General features: G+C 39.9%; 1 protein-coding gene across 2 annotated transcripts in view; it reads left to right on the forward strand.

The window, feature by feature from the left end:
* The first annotated feature begins 284 nt into the window (after positions 1-284).
* NXPE3 (neurexophilin and PC-esterase domain family member 3) overlaps positions 285-24,230 on the forward strand; it is a 28,561-nt gene continuing 4,615 nt past the window's right edge. The window contains exons 1-5 of one of the 2 annotated variants that reach the window (XM_042459944.1): positions 285-557; positions 10,763-10,881; positions 13,553-14,295; positions 20,503-20,576; positions 23,908-24,114. In XM_042459944.1, coding sequence (XP_042315878.1) covers positions 10,858-10,881; positions 13,553-14,295; positions 20,503-20,576; positions 23,908-24,114 — 1,048 coding nt within the window. In that variant the 5' untranslated portion in view covers positions 285-557; positions 10,763-10,857. Of the gene's footprint in view, positions 558-10,762; positions 11,001-13,552; positions 14,296-20,502; positions 20,577-23,907; positions 24,115-24,230 lie in introns of both variants that reach the window. The other variant, XM_042459942.1, reaches the window with a different exon arrangement.

Below are 24,230 nucleotides of genomic sequence, written 5' to 3' on the forward strand. Positions count from 1 at the left end.
TGCTTCAGAGTGTGGTGAAGTCTTTTTATGTGGAGGGTTTTTAAAACAATGACATTTGTGCTTTTGTGTACTCCTATAAGGCAAAAAGGGGTTGGCCCTTGTGTGTGTGTGTGTGTGTGTGTGTCTTCCAAATCCATGGTGTTTTATGTGGTGGATAAATAACCCGTGGCTATGATATAGATGTGTGTGTGGAGGAGGAAGGGCCTAATGCAGAGCCAACAAGCAGCACCAAGAGGCAGGTGCTGAAGAAGGTCCGCCCAATCGCCTGAGGAGGGGGAAGGGGAGGGAAGGACGAGACCACCGTTAAGAGAGGGGGGGAGAGCTTCCCTCGCATGCGCGCTCGCCCCCTTCCTTACTGAGTCTCGAGGGTCCAGGGAAGCTCTCCCCCTCTCTTAACGGTGGTCTCGTCCGCCTTGCTCCTTAACACCCCGCTTCCACAAGGAAAGCAGCCAATCAAGTGGAGAAGCCCTAGAAGGATGGAGTGGGAGGAGGGAGCTGGCGCAATCTCGCCTCTTCTTGGACCAGAGCAGAGGGGAAGCTGAAGGGCCTGGGAGCTGGTGAGTGAGTGACTTAGGTAGGAAGCCCCCCTTCCTCCTGGGGGAGGCTCAAGAGCTCCTCCTTTCCCCCGTCCTCCATTTCAGCCTTCTGCCCAGGGAGGACAGAGAAGTATGGGGTTTTATGTTACATACATCGATGGGGAGTTCCTGCATGGCTTTGATTGGGAGTTCCTGCATGGCAGAATGGGACTGGGCTGGATCAGGGCCCTTGTGGACTCTGCCAACTCTAGGATTCTACATTTATTATAAGTGCTTTGAGCTTTGGGTTGGCCATCTCCTCCCTCTTCCCTTGACTACCCTCCATTTTGTGGTGCCTCATTGTGTATGAGAGAGATTGAGATCCTATATATTTTATCTTGCTTTGCGGTGAGGACACCTGGTGGCCCCTAATCTTATAAGATAGATAGATATCCTATATATCTTTTCCTATAGATAAATAGATGATATATGTATCTTATCCAAAGGAAAATATCTTACATATCCCATATATCTTATCTTTCTTTGCGGTGAGGGCATCTGGTGGCACCTCTTATACATAAGAAAGAGAAAGAGAGATAGATAGATAGATAGATATAGAGAGATATATCCTACATATCTTATACTATAGATCTAAAGATAGATATATCCTATATATCTTATCCAAAGGAAGATAAGATATATCTTATACTGTATATCTTATCTTCCTTTGTGGTGAGGACATCTGGTGGCACCTTCTCTTATATATAAGATAGATAGATACAGAGAGATATATCCTATATGTCTTACACTATAGATCTAAAGATAGATATATCCTATATATCTTATCCAAAGGAAGATAAACTATATCCTATATATCTTACATTCCTTTGCAGTGAGGGCATCTGGTGGCGTCTTATCTTATATATAAGATGGATAAATATAGACAGATATATCCTATATATTTTATCCAAAGGAAGATAAGATTTATCCTATATATCTTATCTTCCTTTTCAATGGGGACATCTGGTTGCCGTGCCCTAAGGAGACCCTGTTACGGGTTTCTTTTTTTCTGAGCAAGATTGGTTTGGATTTGGTTTTCCATGTCCTTCTCCTGAGGCTGAGAGAGTGTGACCTGGCCCTGGTCACCCAGTGGCTGAAACCAGAGGGCTGGATGGCAAAGGCTTCATCTCGGACCTCAGAGAAGGAGGATTTTGACGCAGATAACGTGTGTGTGTGTGTCACACAGCTACAAGAAGGAGTGATTTTGAGTCTGCCTTGCAGCATTATTGGTTGAAATTGCACTTGCTTAGAACGCCAGAGTGTTTTTTTAATCATTAATTTCCCCCTTCATTTATAATAATACGGAATAATAATGGGGTGACCTGGTGTCGTCACTGCAAAGGAGAACAAGGCACCAAAAGATGGAGGACATTCCAGAAGAATGGAGGACAGGACCAAATAAAAGCTAGAAACATTCCTAGAAATGTAAATCCATGCTTCTCTGTCATGCTCTAAATGGAGGGCATTTTGGGATTCCTCCTGGACAGAAGGATAAAATATAGTGTCCCAAGAAAGGAGGACTTCTGATCCCCCTGAATAATAATGGTAATAATAATCATGAGGATGATAATAATAATAACAACAGTACTCTTTATTTCTTCCATAGCAAGGTGGTGCCTCCTTCTTCAATTTGTGCTTTCCCCTCTTCCATTTTCATTGGTGACAGGATATGAGGCAGCTTGTTGTTTTTTCTTCTTGTCAATGTACAGTTAGTAAGAGCTCTGGATATTTTAACAATCATTAACATTTCAGTACTTGAAAGTGTACACATGAGTACATAGCATATTAGCCTTTTTTCTTTTCAGGAGGGAGATGTGATTATGTGAACTGGCCATAAATCTTTGCTGGAAGAACAACTGGGTCTTAAATCTATATATTTGATCACTCTATCTTTACCAGTCTTTATATATCCTGAGAACATCCAAGGGTAGCCATGTAAGCCATATAGCAAATCCAGTGACATCAAAAATCCACCAAACCATAATACCTTTATGGGGTCAACCAAAATGCACAATATACATGCTGCAAGTTTTCAAAGCTCCACTGGCCTCTTCATCAGGCAAGATGTTAAAAACCATACAGGAAGGGGGAAAATGAAGATGTTAGTCCTAGGCCTGCATTTTGCTGTTTTTGATCTTAGTTCAGATGGCATGAGGGGGTATCTCTTGCAGGCCAACACCTCCTCTTCTTGGCTATGTGGGCTACTGGGAGATTCTCAAAAGTCCTGGAAATTTAACATCTATTTGCATCACAAAGAGATGCTTCATTTGAATTCCACTTTGTCTCTATCCTTTGTGAGGCCATGGACCCCTTTGTTATCCTGAGGTAATCTTTGGACAAACTTCCCCCAAGTGTTCCTACCCTTTTGAGGTGAGGCATTTGGCAGTCAGAGGGAGTCTCCTATAGAAATCTCACTTTACAGAGGTTTTCCTGATGCTGGCTTATTGTGTGTCAATTTTCTTTCGCCTTCTATAGTTGAGTTATTTATTTACTCTCTTTCTCCAAATCCTGGGATTTGGAATGGAGCAGCCACCTTGGGAGCAGCCACAGGGAAGGCCCTCTCTGTGTTGTTCATTTTACATTTCCAGATACTGTTTGTTTTAATGTTGTTGTTGTTCTGTGCCTTCAAGTGACCATAAAGCGAACCTATCGTGGAGCTTTCTTTGCAAGATTTCTTCAGAGGGAGTTTGTCATTGAATAAGACATTACTTATTCCATGTACAGTGCGCCCGCGTCATATGCGGGTGTGCTATACGCAGGTTTGAGGATACGCTCAAACCTGTGGAGAGCTGCGTGGGGCTCAAGGGATGGCATGTCTCATGGGGTGTGTGCCCATGGTGCGCCTGCGCCGCCATGCTGCTGCCACATGCACAAGCCCCATTCATTTGAATGGGGCTTGAGCATACGCGTTTTTGGGCTTACGCGGGGGGGGGGGCGGGAGATCCGGAACGGAACCCCCATGTAAGCCAAGGGTGCACTGCACATTGATTCTGTGTACTCTTAGGGGCTGTGCACATTAGCCATAAAGGCCGGCCTGTGGACGGACTTGGGGTATGGCATCCACATGACCCGACTCCGTACCCAGGGTGGCGTGACACTGCACACCGCTCCATCCGTCAAAGGAGCGCCTTAATAATAATAATAATAATAATAATAATAATAATAATTTTTATTTATATTTCCCACCTCTCCCTGCCGATCGAGACGGGATCACATCAATAAAACTACACAATACTGTATAAAAATATAATCAATAAAATGCTAACATTAGTACAATAAAATAGCTAGACCATCGTCTAAAGCTGCGGCACTGTGGCACTGTGCCCTGTCTAATGCCATAGCCCTTATCATAGACATTATATAGTATAGGCATGTTGCTTAGGCATTACATGATCGTAGGCAAAGTATACATTCTGTCTCTTATAAGGAACGTCTCTCAGACTTATAAGGCCCTTGGTACTCATAGGACGTTGCCTTGATAAAGAAGCAACATCTTACCTAGTTATAAATTTTAAAGGTTATAAAGTTTATAGTTAAAAGATTAAAGTTACTACTTAGACATGATTGTCTAGTCATGTATGACTGTAGGAAGCAGTGCTGATGTCCATTACTATGTCAAAAAGCCAGCATTGTCAAAGATGATTCTGTGGGTCATGTAGCCAGCATGATTGCACAGAACGCTGTTACTAACCCCCTGAGTGTGTGATCATCAGAGTCAGTGTCGTAACTGCTAAGCATAATATAGCTCACATGACAGCTGTAGAGGAATTTATATACCTGTGAACATACTGTTCTCTGAGATCTCTATATTTCATTAATGTAGCATAGCTATTTGGTTGTTGTAGTGTGCCTTCAAGTCATTTCCGACTTTTGGCAACCCTAAGGCAAACCTATCACGAGTTGTGTTTTTTGTGGCAAGTTTGGTTCAGAGTAGGTTGCACTTTCATCTTTGACCTTCCTTATTAACTGTTAGAATTCCTGAATGTCTTCTGCTAATAGTATGCTGTTGTCTACATATCTTAGGTTATTAATGTTTCTTCCTCCTGTCTTCACTCCTCCTTTTTCTGATTCTAATTATGCTTTTCTTATGATATTTTCAGCATATAAGTTAAACAAGTAAGGTGATAGGATGCAGCCTTGCTTGACCCCTTTGCCTAATGGGAACCATTCTGTTTCCCCAAATTCTGTTCTGATGGTGGCCTCTTGTCCTTGGCACAGTTTCCTCATCAGGAATATCAGATGTAGTGGCACGCCCATGTCTTTGAGTGCATTCCATAGCTTTTCGTGATCTATACAATCAAATGCTTAGCTGTAGTCTATAAAACACATGCCGATTCTTTTTGGGAATTCTTTGGTGCGGTCCATTAGTCATCGCATGTTTGCAATGTGGTGCCCCTTCGTTTTCTGAATCCTGTTTGTACTTCTGGAATTTCTCTCTCCATGTATGGTTGGAGTTTATGCTGCAGAAATTTGAGCATTATAAAGCTTAATAATAATAATAATAATAATAATAATAATAATAATAATTAGTGCTATTATCCTATAGTTGCTGCAGTCTTTTGTATCTCCTTTCTTGTGGATTGGTATGTACAGTATATCAAGCGTTTCCAGTCTGTTGGCTACCACTTTTTTTCCCATATTTGTTGGCATATTTCAATTAGCGCTAAAGTTGCATTTGTGTGTAGGCACTGTAGCAGGTTCAATTGGGATATCATCTTTTCCCTGTGCTTTATTTTTTCTCATTTCCTTTATTGCAGATTCCACTTCACTTCTTAGATGTGGGGTTCATCTTCATATGACTCCTCATTCCAAATATCATTCATTCCCTCATCTCTTTTGTATAACTCTTCTGTGTATTGCCTCCAGGGTCACCCACAGGGAACAAAAATGAAGGGATAAAGTGATGCAGTGACTTAGCAACCTTGCGAGCCTGATAGCCGAACCAGGACTTTGAACCCAATCCTGAAAGCATAGAACAGCATGGTGTAGTGGTTTGAGTCTTGGACTGTGACTCGTTAGACTAGGGTTTGAATCACTATTTAGTAAACCTGGGCAAGTTACACTCTCTCAGCCTTTGAGATAGGCAGGCAAGCCCCCTCTAAACAAATTGTACTAAGAAGACCCAGTGATAGGGTCACCTAAGGGCTGTTCGAAGTTGAAAAGCTGAACACAATACACAGACCTAAGGTTCTATAGAGACTCTCTTTTCCTTGAGTTTACCCTTTTCTTGGCTGGCTTCCTGACATGCAAATCATTTTGGTACAGTTGCTGAAATTTCCAAATGGCTTGATAGCTTTTATGAGCTTCTTTGAGCGTTCCGTTATTGCAAAAATTAAATTTTAAATCAATCTGGATCTACCGTATTTTCCGGCGTATAAGACGACTGGGCGTATAAGACAACCCCCAACTTTTCCAGTTAAAATATAGAGTTTGGGATATACTCACCATATAAGACTACCCCTCTTCCAACGCACACCAAATTTAAAAAAAACCCCATCAGATTTGATTTCAATATGGTAATTTTAATCCAAATGCTTATGACATGCAGGTACTTAGCAGGAACCTTGTTGTATACAAAGCCTGCTTGGATTGGTCAGCTCTCCCTGTCTCCAAGCCTTTCAGAGCGGTAGCTACTTTCATACGGTCGCTGCATATGGTGGGGATGCGGCTGCAGCCGTTTTTTAGATCCCCCCACCATATGCGGCGACCGCAGATTCTCCATTCCGGCTTGGAAGTTTGAGCACCTGCCCTATAAGATGACACCTGGCATATAAGACGACCCTCAACTTTTGAGAAGATTTTCCTGGGTTAAAAAGTAGTCTTATACGCCAGAAAATACAGTATTTGAAGATCTTTGGGTGCCTGAAATAGTTCAAAAATGTTTTCTGGGATTCTGTTTAATAGTGTCCTTATTGCTTTTTGTTGTGTGCCTTCAAGTTGTTTCTGACTTATGCGCACTCTAAAGCAAACCTATCATGGGGTTGGTTTTCTTGCCAAGATTTGTTCAGAGGGTGTTTGCCATGTCAGAGCTTGCACAATTGGGTCAGCCATTGGGTTTACATGGCTGATAAGCTTTGAACCTGGTCTGCAGAATCATAATAATAATAATAATTTGTTTTATTTATATACCGCTATTCTAAAGATCATAGCAGTGAACAGCAAGTAAGCTAGTTAGCAAGTAAGCTAATTTGCCCCCAACAGTCTGGGTACTCATTTTAGCGACCTCGGAAGGATGCAAGCCTGAATCGAGCTGGTCTTGAACTCGCAACCTTGTGGTTTCGAGTGAATGGCTGCAGTACAGGCATTTAACCACTGCGCCACCAGGGCTCAAATCACTGCACCATGCTGATTTGGTTAATAGTAGTGGCAACAAAATGACCCCCCCCCCCACTCTTCCTCTTTGCTCTAAATTAGATTGCTGACATGAAAAATGCATAAGACAATAAAGAATGTTATTTTTGTATGGAAAAACTGTGAATGGCTTTCAGAACAAATTCCCCTAGGGGTAAAATTCTGTTGTTCTAAGCATGCATTTTTTGTATCAGCGCAGTGGAAGCATTGCTGTGCTGCTTTGTATTTCTAGGCACATAGTAGTGAATAGCATGCAGTGTCTTTTGTGTTCACAATATTTTTTGGTTAACACCTACCAATATGTAGATAGTACTAAAGTGGTTGAAAGCCAATGTGGTGTAGTGGCTTGAACGCTGGACTACCACACTGGAGACCAGGGTTCAAATCCTTGCTGAACCATGGAAATCCGCTGAGTGACCTTGGGCAAGTCACACACTCTCAGCCTCAGAGGAAGGCAAAGGCAAATCCTCTCTGAAAACACCATGCTAAGTTCCACTTGAAAGCACTCGGTGTTTGCAAGACTGCTGAGTCAAGTTACATCCTTATAATGGAAAAATTCACTTAACTTGCATAAGAAATGGGAAGAATGCTTGTAAAACATCTGGAGGAACAAAGATTGAGAATCACTGCTTTAAATGGAGAAAATATATTTTGTACATAATGATTGCATAATATCCAGCATATGCTCCTCTCTCACAAGAGGTATTTTACAACCCATTTCTACAAACCATCCGTCAGTGCACTCTTTTCTTGTTCTTTGATTAGTCTCATAAAATGTTATGCTTTCTTCAGGCTCAATTAGAGCTCTTCTTCCTTTGAGCTCTGGCTTATCAATTATGAGTGGCATGTGGTTTTAGTTACAATCACTCTAACTACAACCAAACTTTGGTTTTGTTTATTATGTTATCTGAATGTGAGCACTTTATCTTCTTTTGTTTATTTTGTCTCACAACAAACCAAAGAAACATGGAATTTTTTCCTGTTTGTTGGGAGAGAAGCAAACCCACAAAAGTCAAAAGCTTGGGTCCATATTTGCATGAGACAATAAATTAAGCTCCATTCTTTCTTGAGCTACTTCAGTTACAAGCAGGAGCAACTGGGCAGCATGAAGCAGTGGACTGCTTGTAACTGGGTTTACACAGTTCCTTGGCTTATTGCACTATCCAACCGCACTAGATGTGTCTTCCTTGAGTAGAGATATCATATTGTCTGCTAGTATTTTTTGTGGCACAGATGTATCCAATGAATCAACCCAGGCAGTTTTGTATGTGTGATTTGTACAATAGATCAAATAGGATTTCCATGGGTACAAATTTGGTATGAATTGATGCAGTCATATTCTCAAAACCATCTCAGTGACTGTACATACAGTATGAATGCAATCTGATCTCGCCTATAGAGTTGGATCTTCATTTCTGCTTGCTTTTAGAAACCTACTTGCTAGATGGGTGAGCAGAGTTTTGTTTTGTTTTTCTTTTTTATAAAGAGTCTATGGCTCTGAGATGGCATTTTCCTATTTGGGAACAGAGAACCATATCCTTTCAAATGGCACACACTGAGAACTTTTCTTTTAGTATTTGAAAACTTGAGACTGGTGTTTAGTATCAATTTGGGACTGGCCAACAGGAATGTTAGCATTGAAGATTGCCCATCATTGTTCTAAAATAAATTATTTACATTCCGACTATGATCCAGAGGTGGGCAATATGAGTCAGGACACTGCAAACTTCAGTTGAGCATTTAAAGCCAGCACAGTGTAATGGTCTGAGCATTGGATTATGACTCTGGGGACCAGGGTTTAAATCCCCACTGGGCTATGGAAACCCACTGCGTGGCCTTGGACAAACCACATTCTCACAGCCCCAGAGGAAGGGCAAACTCTGAACATCTCTTACCAATAAAACTCCATGGTAGGTTTGCTTTAGGGCTGTCATAAATCAGAAACTACTTGAAGGCACACAACAATGAAATTTTCCTTCATGTAATGTCAAACTGCATTACAGATGAAGCTTGAACTCTCCCTGGAAGCCAAGATGATTAAATTGAGGCTATTGTACTTTGGCACATCATCAGAAGACAATAATGCTAGGAAAGGTAAAAGGCAGTAGAAAGAGAGGAGGACTGCATGGCAGATGGTTACGCTCAATAAGGGAGGCCATGGGCCTGAATCAGAACAGTGAAAGATAAGGCTTGGAGATGTCTCATCCACAGGGATACCATGGGTTGAGGTTGACTCAAGGGTGGCTGATCACAACAAATGTCAAATTTCTGGCATTACAGTAACTTAAAACCTCAGCTGATCATTTAGAAATATAGTTTAGGGAGCCAGAGAAAAGGAACAAGCAAATTTCCCAAAGGAATACGAACACAGAAAGCATGAATTCTAGGTGTAAATGATTTTCAGTGTCTCACTTTCTGCAGTGATAGAAATTTTAGGAGTAAAGGAAAATTTCCGGGGGGGGGGGGGGGATTCTTATTTGTGAGATAATTGCCCTCATTTTGCCCTGCCCCCAGTAGCTATACCACAGTGAACATAGAGAAACTGGAGAAAGCTTGCTGCAGCCTGAGGGGTTTGCTTTAGCTATTCACTCAGCCTTATGATGATGGCATACTCAGAAAGTAGGTCATGATGTTAGAGCTCAGAGAGCCAGTAGGGAGATGTTCCAATGTTTGGTCTCAAATATATATCAGGCCTTCTATCATTTGAGTCTCAACACAGAGTAGGTGCTGTTTGTTTTGATGAAGAAGAGAAAGGCCAGCCTCATTTCAAACAACAGAAATCAACAGAGCAGGTATTTTTGGCCACTGTCTTTTTTTCCCTTCCAGAGTAGGCACTATTCATCCCTATAGCAGAAAGCATGTTATTCTGGGATATTCTGGGATATTTTGTTTAATTATACAAGGGAAATGGTCCAATTTTATATGGCAAGTCTTTTCCTCCATTTTAAAATTTATTTTCACATCTGTGTTCTCTTTATAATGGGGAATCATTTTTCAGTATGTCCGATAATCTCTGTAATCCCTTTATATAATCCATGTAATAGCTCACATGGAGTCTTTTTGCACTGCAGGATATTTACAAGATTTAAAAGCAGTAGCTACACGGAGAATCAATATAATCAGCGAGACAAAAGTGTGACAGAGGTTTATGTGTGCTTGTGAGGTGGATGAATGGGATGTATGATTGTGAGGTGTGGTGCTTGTGTGGAATGTATATGTTTCCATGCTTGAGGTAGTGGTGGTGTGATACTGATATTGAGACAGAGAGCATACAATCCCACAGCCAGCATGGCTAGTGGCTGTGGTTTGCTCTGATAGGTTTGCATATTGATGATCAGACCCCAACTTCTGTTTTGTATTCAGGTTATTGGGCACATTACTTCATTACTTGTCTTTTAGCCTCAGCAGTTTGCTTTTTTGTGGAATAAGTATTTCATATCTAGCTATGTTCAGGTAGAAGCTGTGTAGAAGAAATAAAATGAGTTTTCTTGTATTTGTGTCAGAAAGACCTGCTTCCAATGGAAGAAACAATCCTGTATAATATGTACCAAGGCACTATAGGATGGAATGAATAAGGCCCCAGTGTATGCGTGTTTTCAATATACTCTTCACAAATTCTGTTTAGGTCAAAAGGCATATGCATCCCTTGAAAAGGAATCCAGAAAACAGTCTTCTGTTTGAGGTTTATTATCTTTAATTTTAGCTAAGCCAGTTCAAAATTTAAGTTGCAAAGATGACTGTAACATGATACATATTTAAAAGCAGATCTGTCACAACTAAGAAAAATGTTTGTCGTTTCATGATCTGTTTTTGTTTCAACTCTGTTTTTCTAACAGAATATATATATTTAGAGAGATGCAATGCAGCAGAAAATTCCTGAGGACATTTCCTGTGTGAGACTGAGTAACAATGACATTGGTGCCTGCAGAGCATGGACAATGTGGCAGCATCTTACGTGAGTGAAAGAGAGATAAAAGGAACATGTGGCCCACTTACTCCAGAATACAAGTTTTGTGCTTGGTTCTCACAGTGCTGGCGATTCTGGGTTTTGTTCATAACTTTTATCAGATAGAGGTGAGTTATTCAACTCTCAAAGACTGGGCAGTGGGACTGAACTTTTTATTTCCCCTATTTTTCTACTGTTATGTTATATAAGTAGTTTGTAGTCTAATAACTGTATATACATGGTTCTTTTCTTCCTCTTCTGTACCTTTAATGCTATGAAAGTCTGTGATTTCACTTGTGTGGGTTATCCTTCCACCAACTCAGGTCACAGTTATTCCACACTTTGTGTTCATACTTGCTAGTGGCCAAACTGATTAAACTCTTGCTATTTTGGCTGTTTCTTATGTGACTGACATACTGCTGCTTCTGGGACTATGCTTAAAGCCTTGCTGGCTAGGTAAAATCTGCCAGAAAGTAGTGCCACTTCCGTGCTCCATTTAAATGGCAAAATAGAATGTATGAACTTAAAAAAGCATACTAATAAAATTACATACACATACATACATACATATACAGTAAACCCTTAGTGTCATTAGCCCTCAATAATTATCCCAGGAAGTAAAAAAGGTGGAAACATTTTCCAGACTTCCAGCCCCTCTGTTCGCATCAAAATGCTTGAGAAGTTGTCAAATTCTTTGTCAGTTGTAAATGAATGTTTTTGCTGTTCTAGTCAACAGATTTTCGGCAAGAAAATGTTTTGAGCTCTCTCTGGTGTAGTGATAGTCTCTTGATAAAAAGAAAGATTATAGATCTCCAGTGTTCTGCTCAGTTCTGCTCACATATGTACCCTACCCAGACTACAGTTAGAACCAATTACAATATTTTAAAACATCAAAAATCCATTGTAAAACAATTAAGTAAACTATCAGATTAAAACAGTTCTAAATTAAAAACAGTTTTAAACCATGTGAATACTATACAGCACTCCCCCCATTTACACACACATACACACAAACCCTTCTGCAGCTACCAGTTAATAGTCAAAAGTCTCTTTAAATAGGCCACTTTCCAGATGAACCTTTCTTGGGAAGGAATTCCACAGCCTAGGATCAGCCACCAAGAAGGTACTTTCCTATGTCCTCATTACATGGAAACATTATTTACATTTGTGGACTTGTAGTTATTAGTTCTGCTTTTACACGCACAGTTCATGTGTTCTTACCAATTTAATATAAAATCTTTGGTAGTAATCTTTAATATTTCTCCTTCATTAATATGCATATAACTTTGTTCAGTAGTTTTACTGATTTATCTAATTGTGATAAACATTTATATTAATAAAAGGGAGGAAATTATTTAATAGCTAGTAGATGTGTGTGTCTGTAAACGCACAGGGGAGCAGCTCTGTTATGTTTGCTACAGAAAAAATAAAGTAATCTTGTAGTACCTTAAAGATTAACAGTTTTAATTTGGCATAAGCCTCATGTGTTCTGTCCCACTTCATCAGACAAAATTTGTTGGAGTCCATGAAAGCTTATACCAAATAAAACATTTTAGTTTTTAAGACACAACAAGACTTTGCTTCTCAGTAGAGTATATAGATTGAATCTCTCTTATCCAGAATTCCAAAATACAAAACGCTACAAAATAGTAATAGTAATAGTAAGAAGTAATAGTGCCACTGTATTCTCCTTTGGTCAGGCCCCACCTAGAATATTGTGTCCAGTTCTGGGCGCCACAATTCAGAAAGGACATTGAGAAACTGGAGCATGTCCAAAGGAGGGCGACAAAAATGGTGAAGGGTCTGGAAACCATGCCTTATGAGGGACAACTTAGGGAGCTGGGGATGTTTAGCCTGGAGAAAAGAAGGTTAAGAGGTGATATGATAGCCCTGTTTAAATATTTGAAAGGATGTCATGTTGAAGAGGGAGCAAGCTTGTTTTCTGCTGCTCCAGAGAACAGGACCCGGAACCATGGATGCAAGCTACAGGAAAAGAGATTCCACCTGAACATTAGGAAGAACTTCCTGACAGTAAGGGCTGTTCAACAGTGGAATGCACTCCCTCGGAGGGTGATAGAGTCTCCTTCCTTGGAGGTCTTTAAACAGAGGCTGGATGGCCATCTGTCGGCGATGCTTTGATTTGGATTTCCTGCATGGCAGGGGGTTGGACTGGATGGCCCTAGTGATCTCTTCCAACTCTACGATTCTATGATTCTATGACTTTTTTCATGGGTGACTGAGAGAGTGACACCTTTGCTTTCTGATGGTTCAATGTATACAATATTTGTTTCATTCATCAAATTATTAAAAATAATATGTACAAAATTACCTTCAGGCTATGTGTATAAGGAACGTACAAAACATAAATGAATTTCACATTTAGACTTGGGTCCTTTCTCCAAGATATCTCATTATGTATATGCTAATATTCCAAAATCCATAAACCCTCAAAATCCAGGACCTCTCTCTTCTTCCCATCAAATACCCTGAGAGGGTAGTGGGACAGAGAGAAGAAAGTCTCTTTCCCACTACAGATGGTCTCAGTACTTTGGTGGGCTCGTACAGGGAGACATGGTCCTTCAAATACCCTGGACCCAAGCCATAGTTGTGGTTTGTCAATGCGGTTAAAAACAAAGCTACGTTTAATAAGCTTATTTCAAGGAATATTCTTCTTTTATAGAATACCACAGGTTTAAAGTGGTTGGTGGAAGATGACTACCAGCAATCTTTATCACAGCTTATTAAAATACCCAGAAAGTTGTATTGTGGCTATGAACAGCAAGTTTTGTCCAGAAGAGAACGAGAGGAAGAAGAGGCCTTATTTGCTGCTATACAGTGGCCTGGACCAAATGACAAAATCCCTTTTGTGAAGAGTACAGACCCTTCCCATAGCTACTTTGTAATACTGAACACTCATAAGCACTTCAGGGTTGGGGATAAATTAGAGGTACTGGTTCACATGCGGGATTATGAAGGGGAGTCAAAGCAGTACGGTGGAGACTTTCTTCAAACAAGAATCCATTCTGCTCATCTGAAAGCTGGAGCTATTGGAAGAGTTTTAGATTACCAGAATGGAACATACAGACTTTTTTTCAGTTTACTTTGGCCAGGAGAGGTCACGGTGTCAGTGTCTTTGGTCCACCCCAGTGAAGGGATCCAAGTCCTGCAACGTTTGCGAGAGGAAAAACCAGACAGGACCTACTTTAAAAGCCTGTTCAAATCAGGGAGGATTTCAGAAGCTACTGAGTGCAATGTATGTTTACCTGGAGACATGCCAGTCTGCAACTTTACAGATCCCTACACTGGTGAGCCATGGTTTTGCTACAAGCCAAGAAAACTTTCCTGTGCCACCAGAATCAACCATTACAAAGGGGGATATCAAAAGGGCCTTTTGACTTCTGAAGAGAGTCGGCTTTTCCAAAGGTGAGTATTCTCTTAGACCCATATGTTTGCTCTCTATTGTCTTCTGGCTTGTGTAATTTTAAATGCGATATCCTATTCCATTTAAGGGAGCCAGCATTGTTTAGTGGTTTTTGTGTTGGATTAGGACACAGAGGATTTGACCAGGGTTTGAATTCCCTCTCAGCCATGGAAGCCCACTGGGTGACCTTGTTTTTATATATTTTATATTTTTGTTGTGGTATAGAAATTAAGTCAACCAAAATAAACTGACAGCAAATCAAGACCCAGCAAATGCAAATGAAAACCACCCAGGGTCAGGGGTTTTCCCAGAAGGCAATGGATCACTAATTAAATAGATACAAATCCTCCTTTCATATCCTCCTACCCTGAGGCCTTGCCATTCAACTACAGAGCAACACACAGATTTACATGTTAGTCACTGCCTCTCAACCAAAGGTCACATGGTATACAGTTGTCCCTCTGTTTTCATGGGGATCCGTTCTGGACCCCCCCCCCCCAAAAATGGGAAATCGCTGATATTCAAGCCCTATTGGCTTGAATGGTTGCACGTCCTGTTTTGCCATCTGTGAACGTGCGAGGGATGCGAATTCTAAGTCTGCAAAAATGGAGGGGCAACTGTATATTCTCCATTCACTTCCATGCGAGCATTCTCTGAAGATGCCTGCTACAAATGCTGGCAAACATCAGGAATAAACTCTTCCAGAACAGGTTACATAGCTCGAAAAACCCACAAAAAACTATAAACTGACAGTTGTTTGTTGCAGTTTGTTGCAGATGTTTGGGGAAGTTGTGTTTGGAGTATATGAGAGGAGGGAATAAGTAGAGAATTAGCATAGTGTAGTGGTTTCGGTGTTGGACTAGACTCTGGGAGACCAGGATTCCAATCCCTCCTCAGCCACTGAAACCCATTGAGTGACCTTTGGCAAGACATACTCTCAGCCTCAGAGGAGGGCAAGGGAAAACTTCTTCTGAACAAATTCTGCAAAGAAAACACTATGATAGGTACACCTTAAAGTTAGTGTAAGTCAGAAACATCTTGAAAACACACAACAACAACAACAATTCCATTAAAATTGTTTGTATTGCTGGTGAAAGTTCCTGCATTGAAGCTTTTAGTAAAGGTTGAAATTCTTCATGGAAATGGCTACCAAATAGAGTTGCCATAGTCTAGTTCTATAAATCAGAGCAGCCTATAAAGCAAATTGTTGCATTACTTATCTGTCTAGTGGATTCTATTACAATGCTTTGATCTTTGAATTATTAATGTAGTAAACCCAGGTCTGAAAAAGCTGGTGTAATATAATGAATAGAGAGCTGAACATGGAATAGGAAGATATGAATTCAGATGCTCTGATTGTGAAGCTTGCTTGGGACCTTTGGCCAATCTTTGCTTCCCAGCAGAAACTACCTATTGTTATTGTGGGGATAATTGGAGAGAGGAAAACCATATAAAGCAGCATGCACATTGCTGGCAATTACATGACTGGTCTTATTTTGAATGGGATACTTCATCTTAAGATAGAATTGGTTCCCCTAAATATCTTCTGTAGAATGAATACAACAGTGCTGCATTAAGGACTAATTCCCTTTCTTCCAATTGCAGCGGAACGGAAGTACCAAATAAAGGAAGGATGCCAACCAATTCAATATATGTTGATACTTGACAAGTGAGAGTTTGGTCATTAGCTTTGGTAGAGAAACTGACAAAATGATTAAGAGATTATTTAAAACAGAAATAGGCAATTCCAGTCAATTAGGTTCAATTTTATTATGTTCTTGTATAAACAAAGATCCTGTCAAATGATCTTCTGAATCTCACTTAAATATGCACATAAGCCTTTTGGCTAATATTGAACACTTTAGACTGGCAAATTGACAGCATAACAGCATTTTATTTCTGACATAGACATTTTTTGCATGCTTCTCTTCCAAGTTTTGATCATTTCTGTTACTTTTTGATTTATAATTTATTTATGATATTTTTATCCTTATTGTTACCATCTTTTTGCATTGGGGACCTTTGTCATGGGTAAATCATTTGATCTTAATCTCTGGCAAATGTGTTAATGATTGTAACCCTTAAAAAAGTTTTAATAAAGCATGGTCCAAAACACACTACAGAAATAATTCAGTTTGAGACCGCTTTAACTGCCCTAGTTCAATTCTAGGGAATCTGGGAAGTGTAGTTTTGTGAGACATTTAGCCTACTTTGTCAGAGAGGCGTGGTGTCACAGTAAACTACAATTCCCAGGATTCCCTAGCACAGAGCCAGAGCAGTTAAAAAAGTTTTTAAAAAATAAACATAAGAAGCTCAAACACAACCATTCATTTACACCCACATCAGTTTTCAGCAAGTGACTGGGCATGCTGGGGCTGAAGAAACTAAACCATGCTTCAGTCTAGCTGTAAATACAGCTGTTACCATCAAGCTCTTGGTTTGCTCTGCTTCCAGACTGTTCTGATATAAAGTCCTCTCAGACTTCTAGCCTCCCAAAGCCAGAGCATGCATGCTATGCTCTGGTACTTTGACTTAAAAAAACAAAACAAAAAAGTGGCACCTCCTTGTTTATCTTCTCTCCCCCCCTCATCTCTTTCTCTCCCTCAAACACTCACACACACACACATATACTTCCATAACAGGGGAACTGTCAAAATCCTGTGCTGCTGGTCTACTCCCATTACTTCTGCTGCCTACTGGTTATTCTTGCCTTTGGTATCATCACTTTACTAGTTCATACACACAGACCTTATATGCCTCCTCCAACTGTTCTGTCTCCATCTGTCCCACCTTGGTCCACCTAGCTTTGCTGCTTGTGCAATACACTATTTTCTTCTGGAACTAGTTGGGAGGAGGTACAGGACTGGAACTTCCAATAAGTCACTGAATCATTGATTGGAATAGTGGCTATACATTTTACTCCATAGCTCAGCTCCTACAAGACTTAGAGACTTGCTTTCCCCCTTTTTAAAAAACACACAAGAAGTTGGAATCAGTGCCAGCTAATAGTGGAGATGGGCAGCGGGGAAAGGCTTAGATTCCAGTTAAAATCCAGACAACTGGATAATCTGACAATCCTAGTACCAGGATATCAAAAGTGAATGTATTAATCTGTGCAATTTAATCATGATGTTTATAATTTGCCTGAAAAGTCTAAGAGAGGGCACTTCATTGCTAACGTCTAGCTCCCATTTCTCAAGGACTACTGGTGTTTTACTGAAATGCTGTTGTTGTTGTTGTTGTTGTTGTTGTTGTGTACTTTCAAGATGTTTGTGACTTATAAAGACCCAAAGGTGAACTATCACAGGGTTTTCTGGAGTTGAGAGTATGTGACTCACCCAAGGTCACCCAGTGGATTTTCATGTCTAAGTGGGAAATCAAACCCTGGTCTCCAGGGTCACATTCCAAGACTCAAACCACTACACTACTGTAATTAATTTTTCTTTTTGATTATAAACGTTCCTCAGCATCCTGTTGAGTATAGATATTTCCTTGTTTTGATTAGTTCAAGCATTTACAAGACAGTTTGTTATTTTTTACAAATCCATTTAGGACTGGAAAATGGCTGACAGGAAGGCAGAATTTAACCTGCTACAGTCTGGACAATGACCCATGAATGCATCTGTTCAACAACTTGTGTGCATGGACAAGAACTTCTGTAATAATCAATGCAGAGAAATAGAAGGTGATAAGAAAAAAGGAAGACCAAGAGATCTCTTCCACAAGATCAGAGAAATCAAAGGGAAAATTAAACCAAGACCGGGGGGCTCTTTGTTCAGCAGGGAAACACATTACATCACCAAATAGAAATAAAAAAGATGGTGGAAACAATACACTGAAGAACATCATAAAAGAGATGAAAAGGATGACAAATTCCTTTGAAGAAGAAAAGTGAAATGAAAGCTGCATTCAGGGCACTCAAGAGAAATAAATCACCAGGAACAGATAACATACCAATAGAGCTGCTTCAAGCTATGGAAACAGAATCTACTGTAGTTCTAATTAAAATCTGTCAACAAATATGGAAAACAAAAGAACAACCCACAGGCTGGAAATTCTCAATATACATTTCAATCCTCAAGAAAGGGGACATGAGGAATTGCAGTAACCACGGGACCATTGCATTAATTTCCCATGCAAGCAAAGTGATGGTCATGATATTACAATTAAGACTTTTAGCATATATTGAAAGAGAAATGCCAGATGTCCAAGCTGGGTTCAGGAAAGGAAGAGGCACTAGGATCATATTGCAAACATATGTTAGCTAATGGAGCAGACCAAAGAATTTGATAAGAAAACCAGCCTGTGCTTTGTGGATTAAAGCAAAGTCTTTGATTATATAGATCATGAAAAACTATAGATCACTCTTAAATAAATGAGTGTGCCACAACATTTGGTTGTCCTAATGCATTCTTGTATTCAGGACAAAAGACAGTATATGGAGAGACAGACAGTATATGGAGAAACAGAACAGTTTCCAATTGGCAAAAAAGTCAGGCTGAACATATCATATGAAGATTTGGAAGAAGAAGTCCAGAATATCTGAGGAAGGAATATCAACAATTTAAGATATGTAGATGACATCCTATTCCTAGCAGAAAATAGCAAAGATTGAATGATTAAGGAAGAAAGTGCAAGGGCAGATTTACAGTTGAACATTAAGAAAACAAAAATATGATTTGTATAACCTTAAAGTATATAATGAACACACTGAAATAGTTAAAGATTTTCCATACTTTAGCCCAGTCAATAAGCAGAATGGAGACTTCAGTCAAGAAATCAAAGGAAGGCTAGGGATGTGTCCACATTGCAGAATTAAAACAGTTTGACATCACAACTGCCATGACTCTGTCTTACAGAACTGTGGGATTTGTAGTTTGGTGAGGCACCAGTACTGTGACAGAGCAGGCTGAACACCTGACCAAACTGCAAATCACAGGATTCTGTAGGATGCAGACATGGCCATTAAAGTAGTGTCAAACTGCTTTAATTTTGCAGTGTGGATACATCCAAGGACCAAGAGGCAGTGTGGGGGTAGTGATTTCTGCTCAGCCTTGGAAACCCACTGGGTGACTGACCTTGGGCAACTCTCATCCTCAGAGAATGGCAGTGTCAAAGGCAACCCCCACTGAAGAAACCTGCCAAGAAAACCTCATGATAGGTTCACCTTAGGGTCACCATAAGTCAGAAATGAATTGAAGGGACATAACAACAACAACCTGAAGGAACTGGCCAAGATCCTGAAATGTCAACAAATGCTAAAGTTAGGATTGTCCATGCCATCGTATTTTCCATTTCTATCTATTATTGTGAAAACTGGACAGTGAAGAAAGCTGATAGGAAGAAAATGTGGTGCTGGAGAAGAGTTCTACAGATATTTTGGATTACTAACAAGACAAATAAATGGTCCTAGAGTAAATCAATCCCAGACTCTCCCTAGAAGCCAAGATAACTAAACTGAGACTATCATACTTCGGCCATATTATGTGAAGACATGTGTCACTAGAAAAGACAATTGTGTTTGGCAAGGTAGAAGGCATTAGGAAGACCACATTCCCAATGGATAGACTCTATCAAGGAAACCATGGCCCTGCGTCTGCAGGACCTGGTAATAGGGTGACTTGGAGGTCTCTCATTCATAGGGTCACCATAAGTTAAAGTTGACTTAATGGTAATTAACAACAAGTCCTGACTATTGTCACCTATCCATCATCTAAAAGGAGCTTCTTACTGGAGTCTATTGGAACTTATCTTACAATAGAAATAGGAACTTCTAAGAGATATATTAATCAGAACTACAGCTGGAGGGAAGAATTAAACCTATCTTCTCTGTTTGCCATAGTTCCAGGCTAGGCAGGGCTTGTAAACAAAATCCAGCCCCTTTAAATGCATTTCAACATATTGCCTGTCTCTGTATTTCCACAAGCCTCAATCTGAGGTATGGGGAGTAGAGATGGTTAAGAAGGGGAAGCTAGAAATGAAAAAGATGTCTGGTTACTTCTTTGGAATCCATAACCCACTCGGTTTGTATTTTGATATATATCTACAATCAAAAGAGGGTTTAATAATGTTAACAAAACTAGATGTGTCCATATATTTTTTGGCTCTGCATATGTGATACAAAATTATATATGATACAAAAGATATGATACAGAATCGCAAATTGAATGTTTTTACATTTGGTTGTGTGTTTCTTTTTTTTTCTTTAGTGGTGTGAATATCAAAGTGCCAATATCCTCTAGTGGCCCTGATACTGTGATCGTAAGGCCCTCGGGGTATACAGGTAAAGGAATTTGTTTCAAATCACTTAGGCAGGGGTAAGCAGTTGCCTTAGGGCTGGGAGCCACTTTTCAGGTTTGTGAGAAGTTTGTGGCTCACACCTTTTGTTTTTGTTTTCTGGTGTAGGTTAAAAAAACCACAAAAATGAGCTACCTTTATGTGAAACAGATTTACAGTTAGTTGAAAATTTAAGTATGTATTATTAAAGTTGACCAAAGTTGACCATTAAGTCAACTTTGACATACGTACATACCATTTAAAATTTCCCCCCACTCATACTTGCTTAATGATTGCTAAATTTATATATATGTACAAATGAAATGCATGCATGCATGCATGTATGTATGTATGAAGCTTAACTATAGTGTACTCATTTTAATTTGGAAACCATCTTGCAATTTTGGGGGGAAATTTGGAGATACAAATAAAGTTAATGATAATAATTATCTGTATATGATACCTACTATGATATTCGTATATTATATTGGGTTCAAAATTACAACGCTGACAGTTGTCTTAACCATGAACTGACTACATTTAGATATTTTCCTCATTTACTTATAGCAGATTTAAAGATTTACTTCAGAATTTTGGTAGGAAACTATGACGCCAGTATTTTCAAAAATTAAATTGGTGGCAGTGGTGGGGAAATGCAGTCCTATGAAGCTCACAGCTGCTCTTTACTCACACCTGTACTAAGGCCAGGTTCACATTGCTCATTTAATAGCTCAGAATACCAAATGAATACAATAAGTGAAACTGTCAAGACACAGCTTCATTAGTGTACTGAGATATTAATAATCAGCTGACATGGGTAGTGTTATCACTGCATAATAATAATAATAATACAAAACTTATGTAAAGCATAACTTGGCAACTGTAAACCTTACTGACAAAAAGAGCATAATACTGTACATTCTGTTTTTGTAATCCTTCCAACAGCTCAGTATTCTAAGTCTGTATTATACTACACACATTGCAAATGGGGGTTGAGGAGCTTGAAATAACAGTAGTTTCCTAGACTGCATTTGCAACAACTGGCTGCTCCTGCACTGCAGAATTAATGTAGTTTGACACCACTTTAACTGCCATGGCTGAGTGCTATAGAATTCTGGGATTTGCAGTTTTGTGAGATATTTAATATTCTCTGTCAGAGAGCACTGGTGCCACAATAACCTATAGATCCTAGTTAAAGCAGTGTCAGACTGCACTAATCCGGCAGTGTGGCAGCACCCTGTGTTAAACTAGCACCAGGGGGGGAGGCAGGGGGGGGGGACAAAAATCACAATAATTAGAACCTGATAATTAACACAAATAAGTAATAACATGGCTGATCATATGAACTGGCACAAATTTTATGTCAAATCTGTTGTTCCATGGCTTCTGTGTTGCAATTCAACACATTCATTAGCAAATAGGTAACAATAGCAAGTACATTTCTATACTGCTTATCAGTGCATTTAAGCACTCCCTAAGCAGTTTGCAAAGTGTAAACTAATTGCCCCCCAACAATCTAGGTACTCATTTTAGCGACCCCGGAAAGATGCAAGCCTGAGTCAAGCTTGAGTCCTTTTGCTGGTATTGCACTCGCAGCCTTATGGTTTTGAGTGAGCGGCTGCAGTACAGTGGCCCCTTGTTATACGCAGTTAACCACTGTGCCACCAAGGCTCCTATCACTGTGCCACCAGGGCTCATGAAACTTTTGTTATTTAATAAATTCTGAGATTAGATTCAGCCTTATTTAAGGAACAAACTGACTAGAATCTAGCACTTTTGTTTGGTTGAAAAGGACTATTGAATTTCCCTGCTACTTCAGGATTTTGTAAAGGTCAGAAGATACTGCTGTCGTTGGACAGAGGAAACTTACATTACTTGTCAGCAGTGATCAGCATAGCCAATAGTTGCCAATAGTTGATAACCCTAGAATGTTGGTTGTAGGATGCATCCAGGGAAGAAGGAGATCAGTTACCTTGCTGACCAAATATTGGACACAATATAGCAGAGAGTTAAATATACTTATGATTCTGAGAAAAAGTTTGTGAAAAAGTATATAGCCTTCATTAATTCAAAGCAATTGTCTCAAAAATATCCAATAGGTTCTGTGTTTTGTGAAACAAAATGACATAGAATAGGCAAACAACGAGTACATAGAAGTCATGAGCAAAGGTAAGTGAACTCTTGTTTGCTTGTGCTCAGATAATAAAACAATTACACTCAAGTTGTTTGGGATGTGTTTGGAAGGATCTAGCCTATAAAAGTTTCAAAAGTTTGGTCTTCACTGTATGGTTGTGTATAAATATGTCACATCATGATTAAAAGATGTGTCTGAGAATCTCAGAGAAGCAGTTCTTTCTGCTCATCAGTCTAAAAATGGTTTCAAATCCATTTCTGAGAATTTGGGGCTCAATAAATCAACTGTCAGAGCGTGTAAAAAAAAACTGATGGTTCAAAACTACAGACACTCTAGCCCAGGGGTAGGCAACTGTTTTGAGCCGGGGGCTGGGTTGCTGTCCCTCAAACAACTGGGGGGCCGAAGCATAAAAAAAATTAAATAATTTAAATAAATAAATAAACCGGGACAAATGTAGGACAACATTTTCAAATGGTGGACATTTTTTTAAAAAAGTGGAGGACACACAAATTTTTTTTGCTGATTTTTAAAAAAATGTTAATATAAATGCATGTTTCTGAGGCGTCTATAGACAATTGCCCCCCTTGCCCCTGTGCGCAAGAGGCCAAAGGCCCCGGCGGCAATTGGCGGCAGGACCGGGCTGGGGACGGTCCCAAGGCCTCGCCGGGCCGCATCTGGCCCACGGGCCGCAGGTTGCCTACCCCTGCTCTAGCCAGTAATGGTAATTCTACTGAAATCTCCAAGAACCAAACCATCTAGGAAATTACCAAGAGCCCCAAAGTAACATCCAAGGATCTGCAGGTTCATCTTGACTTGGCTAATTGAGTGTGCCAGACCCCCCCCCTCGCGTAAAACAAAGTGTGTATGCTCGAGCCCTATTACAAGTAATGGGGCTCGTGCTTGCGGCACTGTATGAGTGTTCATGACTAACCAGGAAAAGATTGAACAAATGGGAAGATAGCTGAGAGGAAACCATTCTTTTCTAAAAAAAAAACCCACCATCTCCCACACTGCTACCTTTATATAGTTGTTGTTGTTAACTTCATTAATACCCCTTTCCCCAAAACAGGAATTCAGTGGCATACATCTAACTTGGTCTTCAGGAGTTATACAGTAATTTCTGAGGCTGAGTTAAGTCATATACTCTAATTTGCAATACGTTCCTTTGTATTTGTAATGGATAATTCAGAGTTGTTTCTTTCAGAGACGGACAATCTAAAAAAATCTCAAAGGCCTGATGTATTCCCTTCTGGACATTATTATCAGGATGAATGGCAACCGAGAACCCAGTGGATTCACCATTTTAACAAATCATCAGATGTTACTGAATGTTTACAGGATAAACTCATCCACCTGTTTGGAGATTCTACAATCAGGCAGTGGTTTGAATATCTGACAGCATTTGTTCCAGGTTATTACTTTTGTCTCACTTTTGCTTGTAAAACCATTAGTACATATTTTTTTAATGTAGCACTTGTGGGACTTTATTCATCACTTTCTGACTGATGTTTGTTTGGCTGACATCTC

Source organism: Sceloporus undulatus, chromosome 3 (assembly GCF_019175285.1).
Source record: "Sceloporus undulatus isolate JIND9_A2432 ecotype Alabama chromosome 3, SceUnd_v1.1, whole genome shotgun sequence".
In the NCBI taxonomy this organism is placed as follows: domain Eukaryota; kingdom Metazoa; phylum Chordata; class Lepidosauria; order Squamata; family Phrynosomatidae; genus Sceloporus; species Sceloporus undulatus.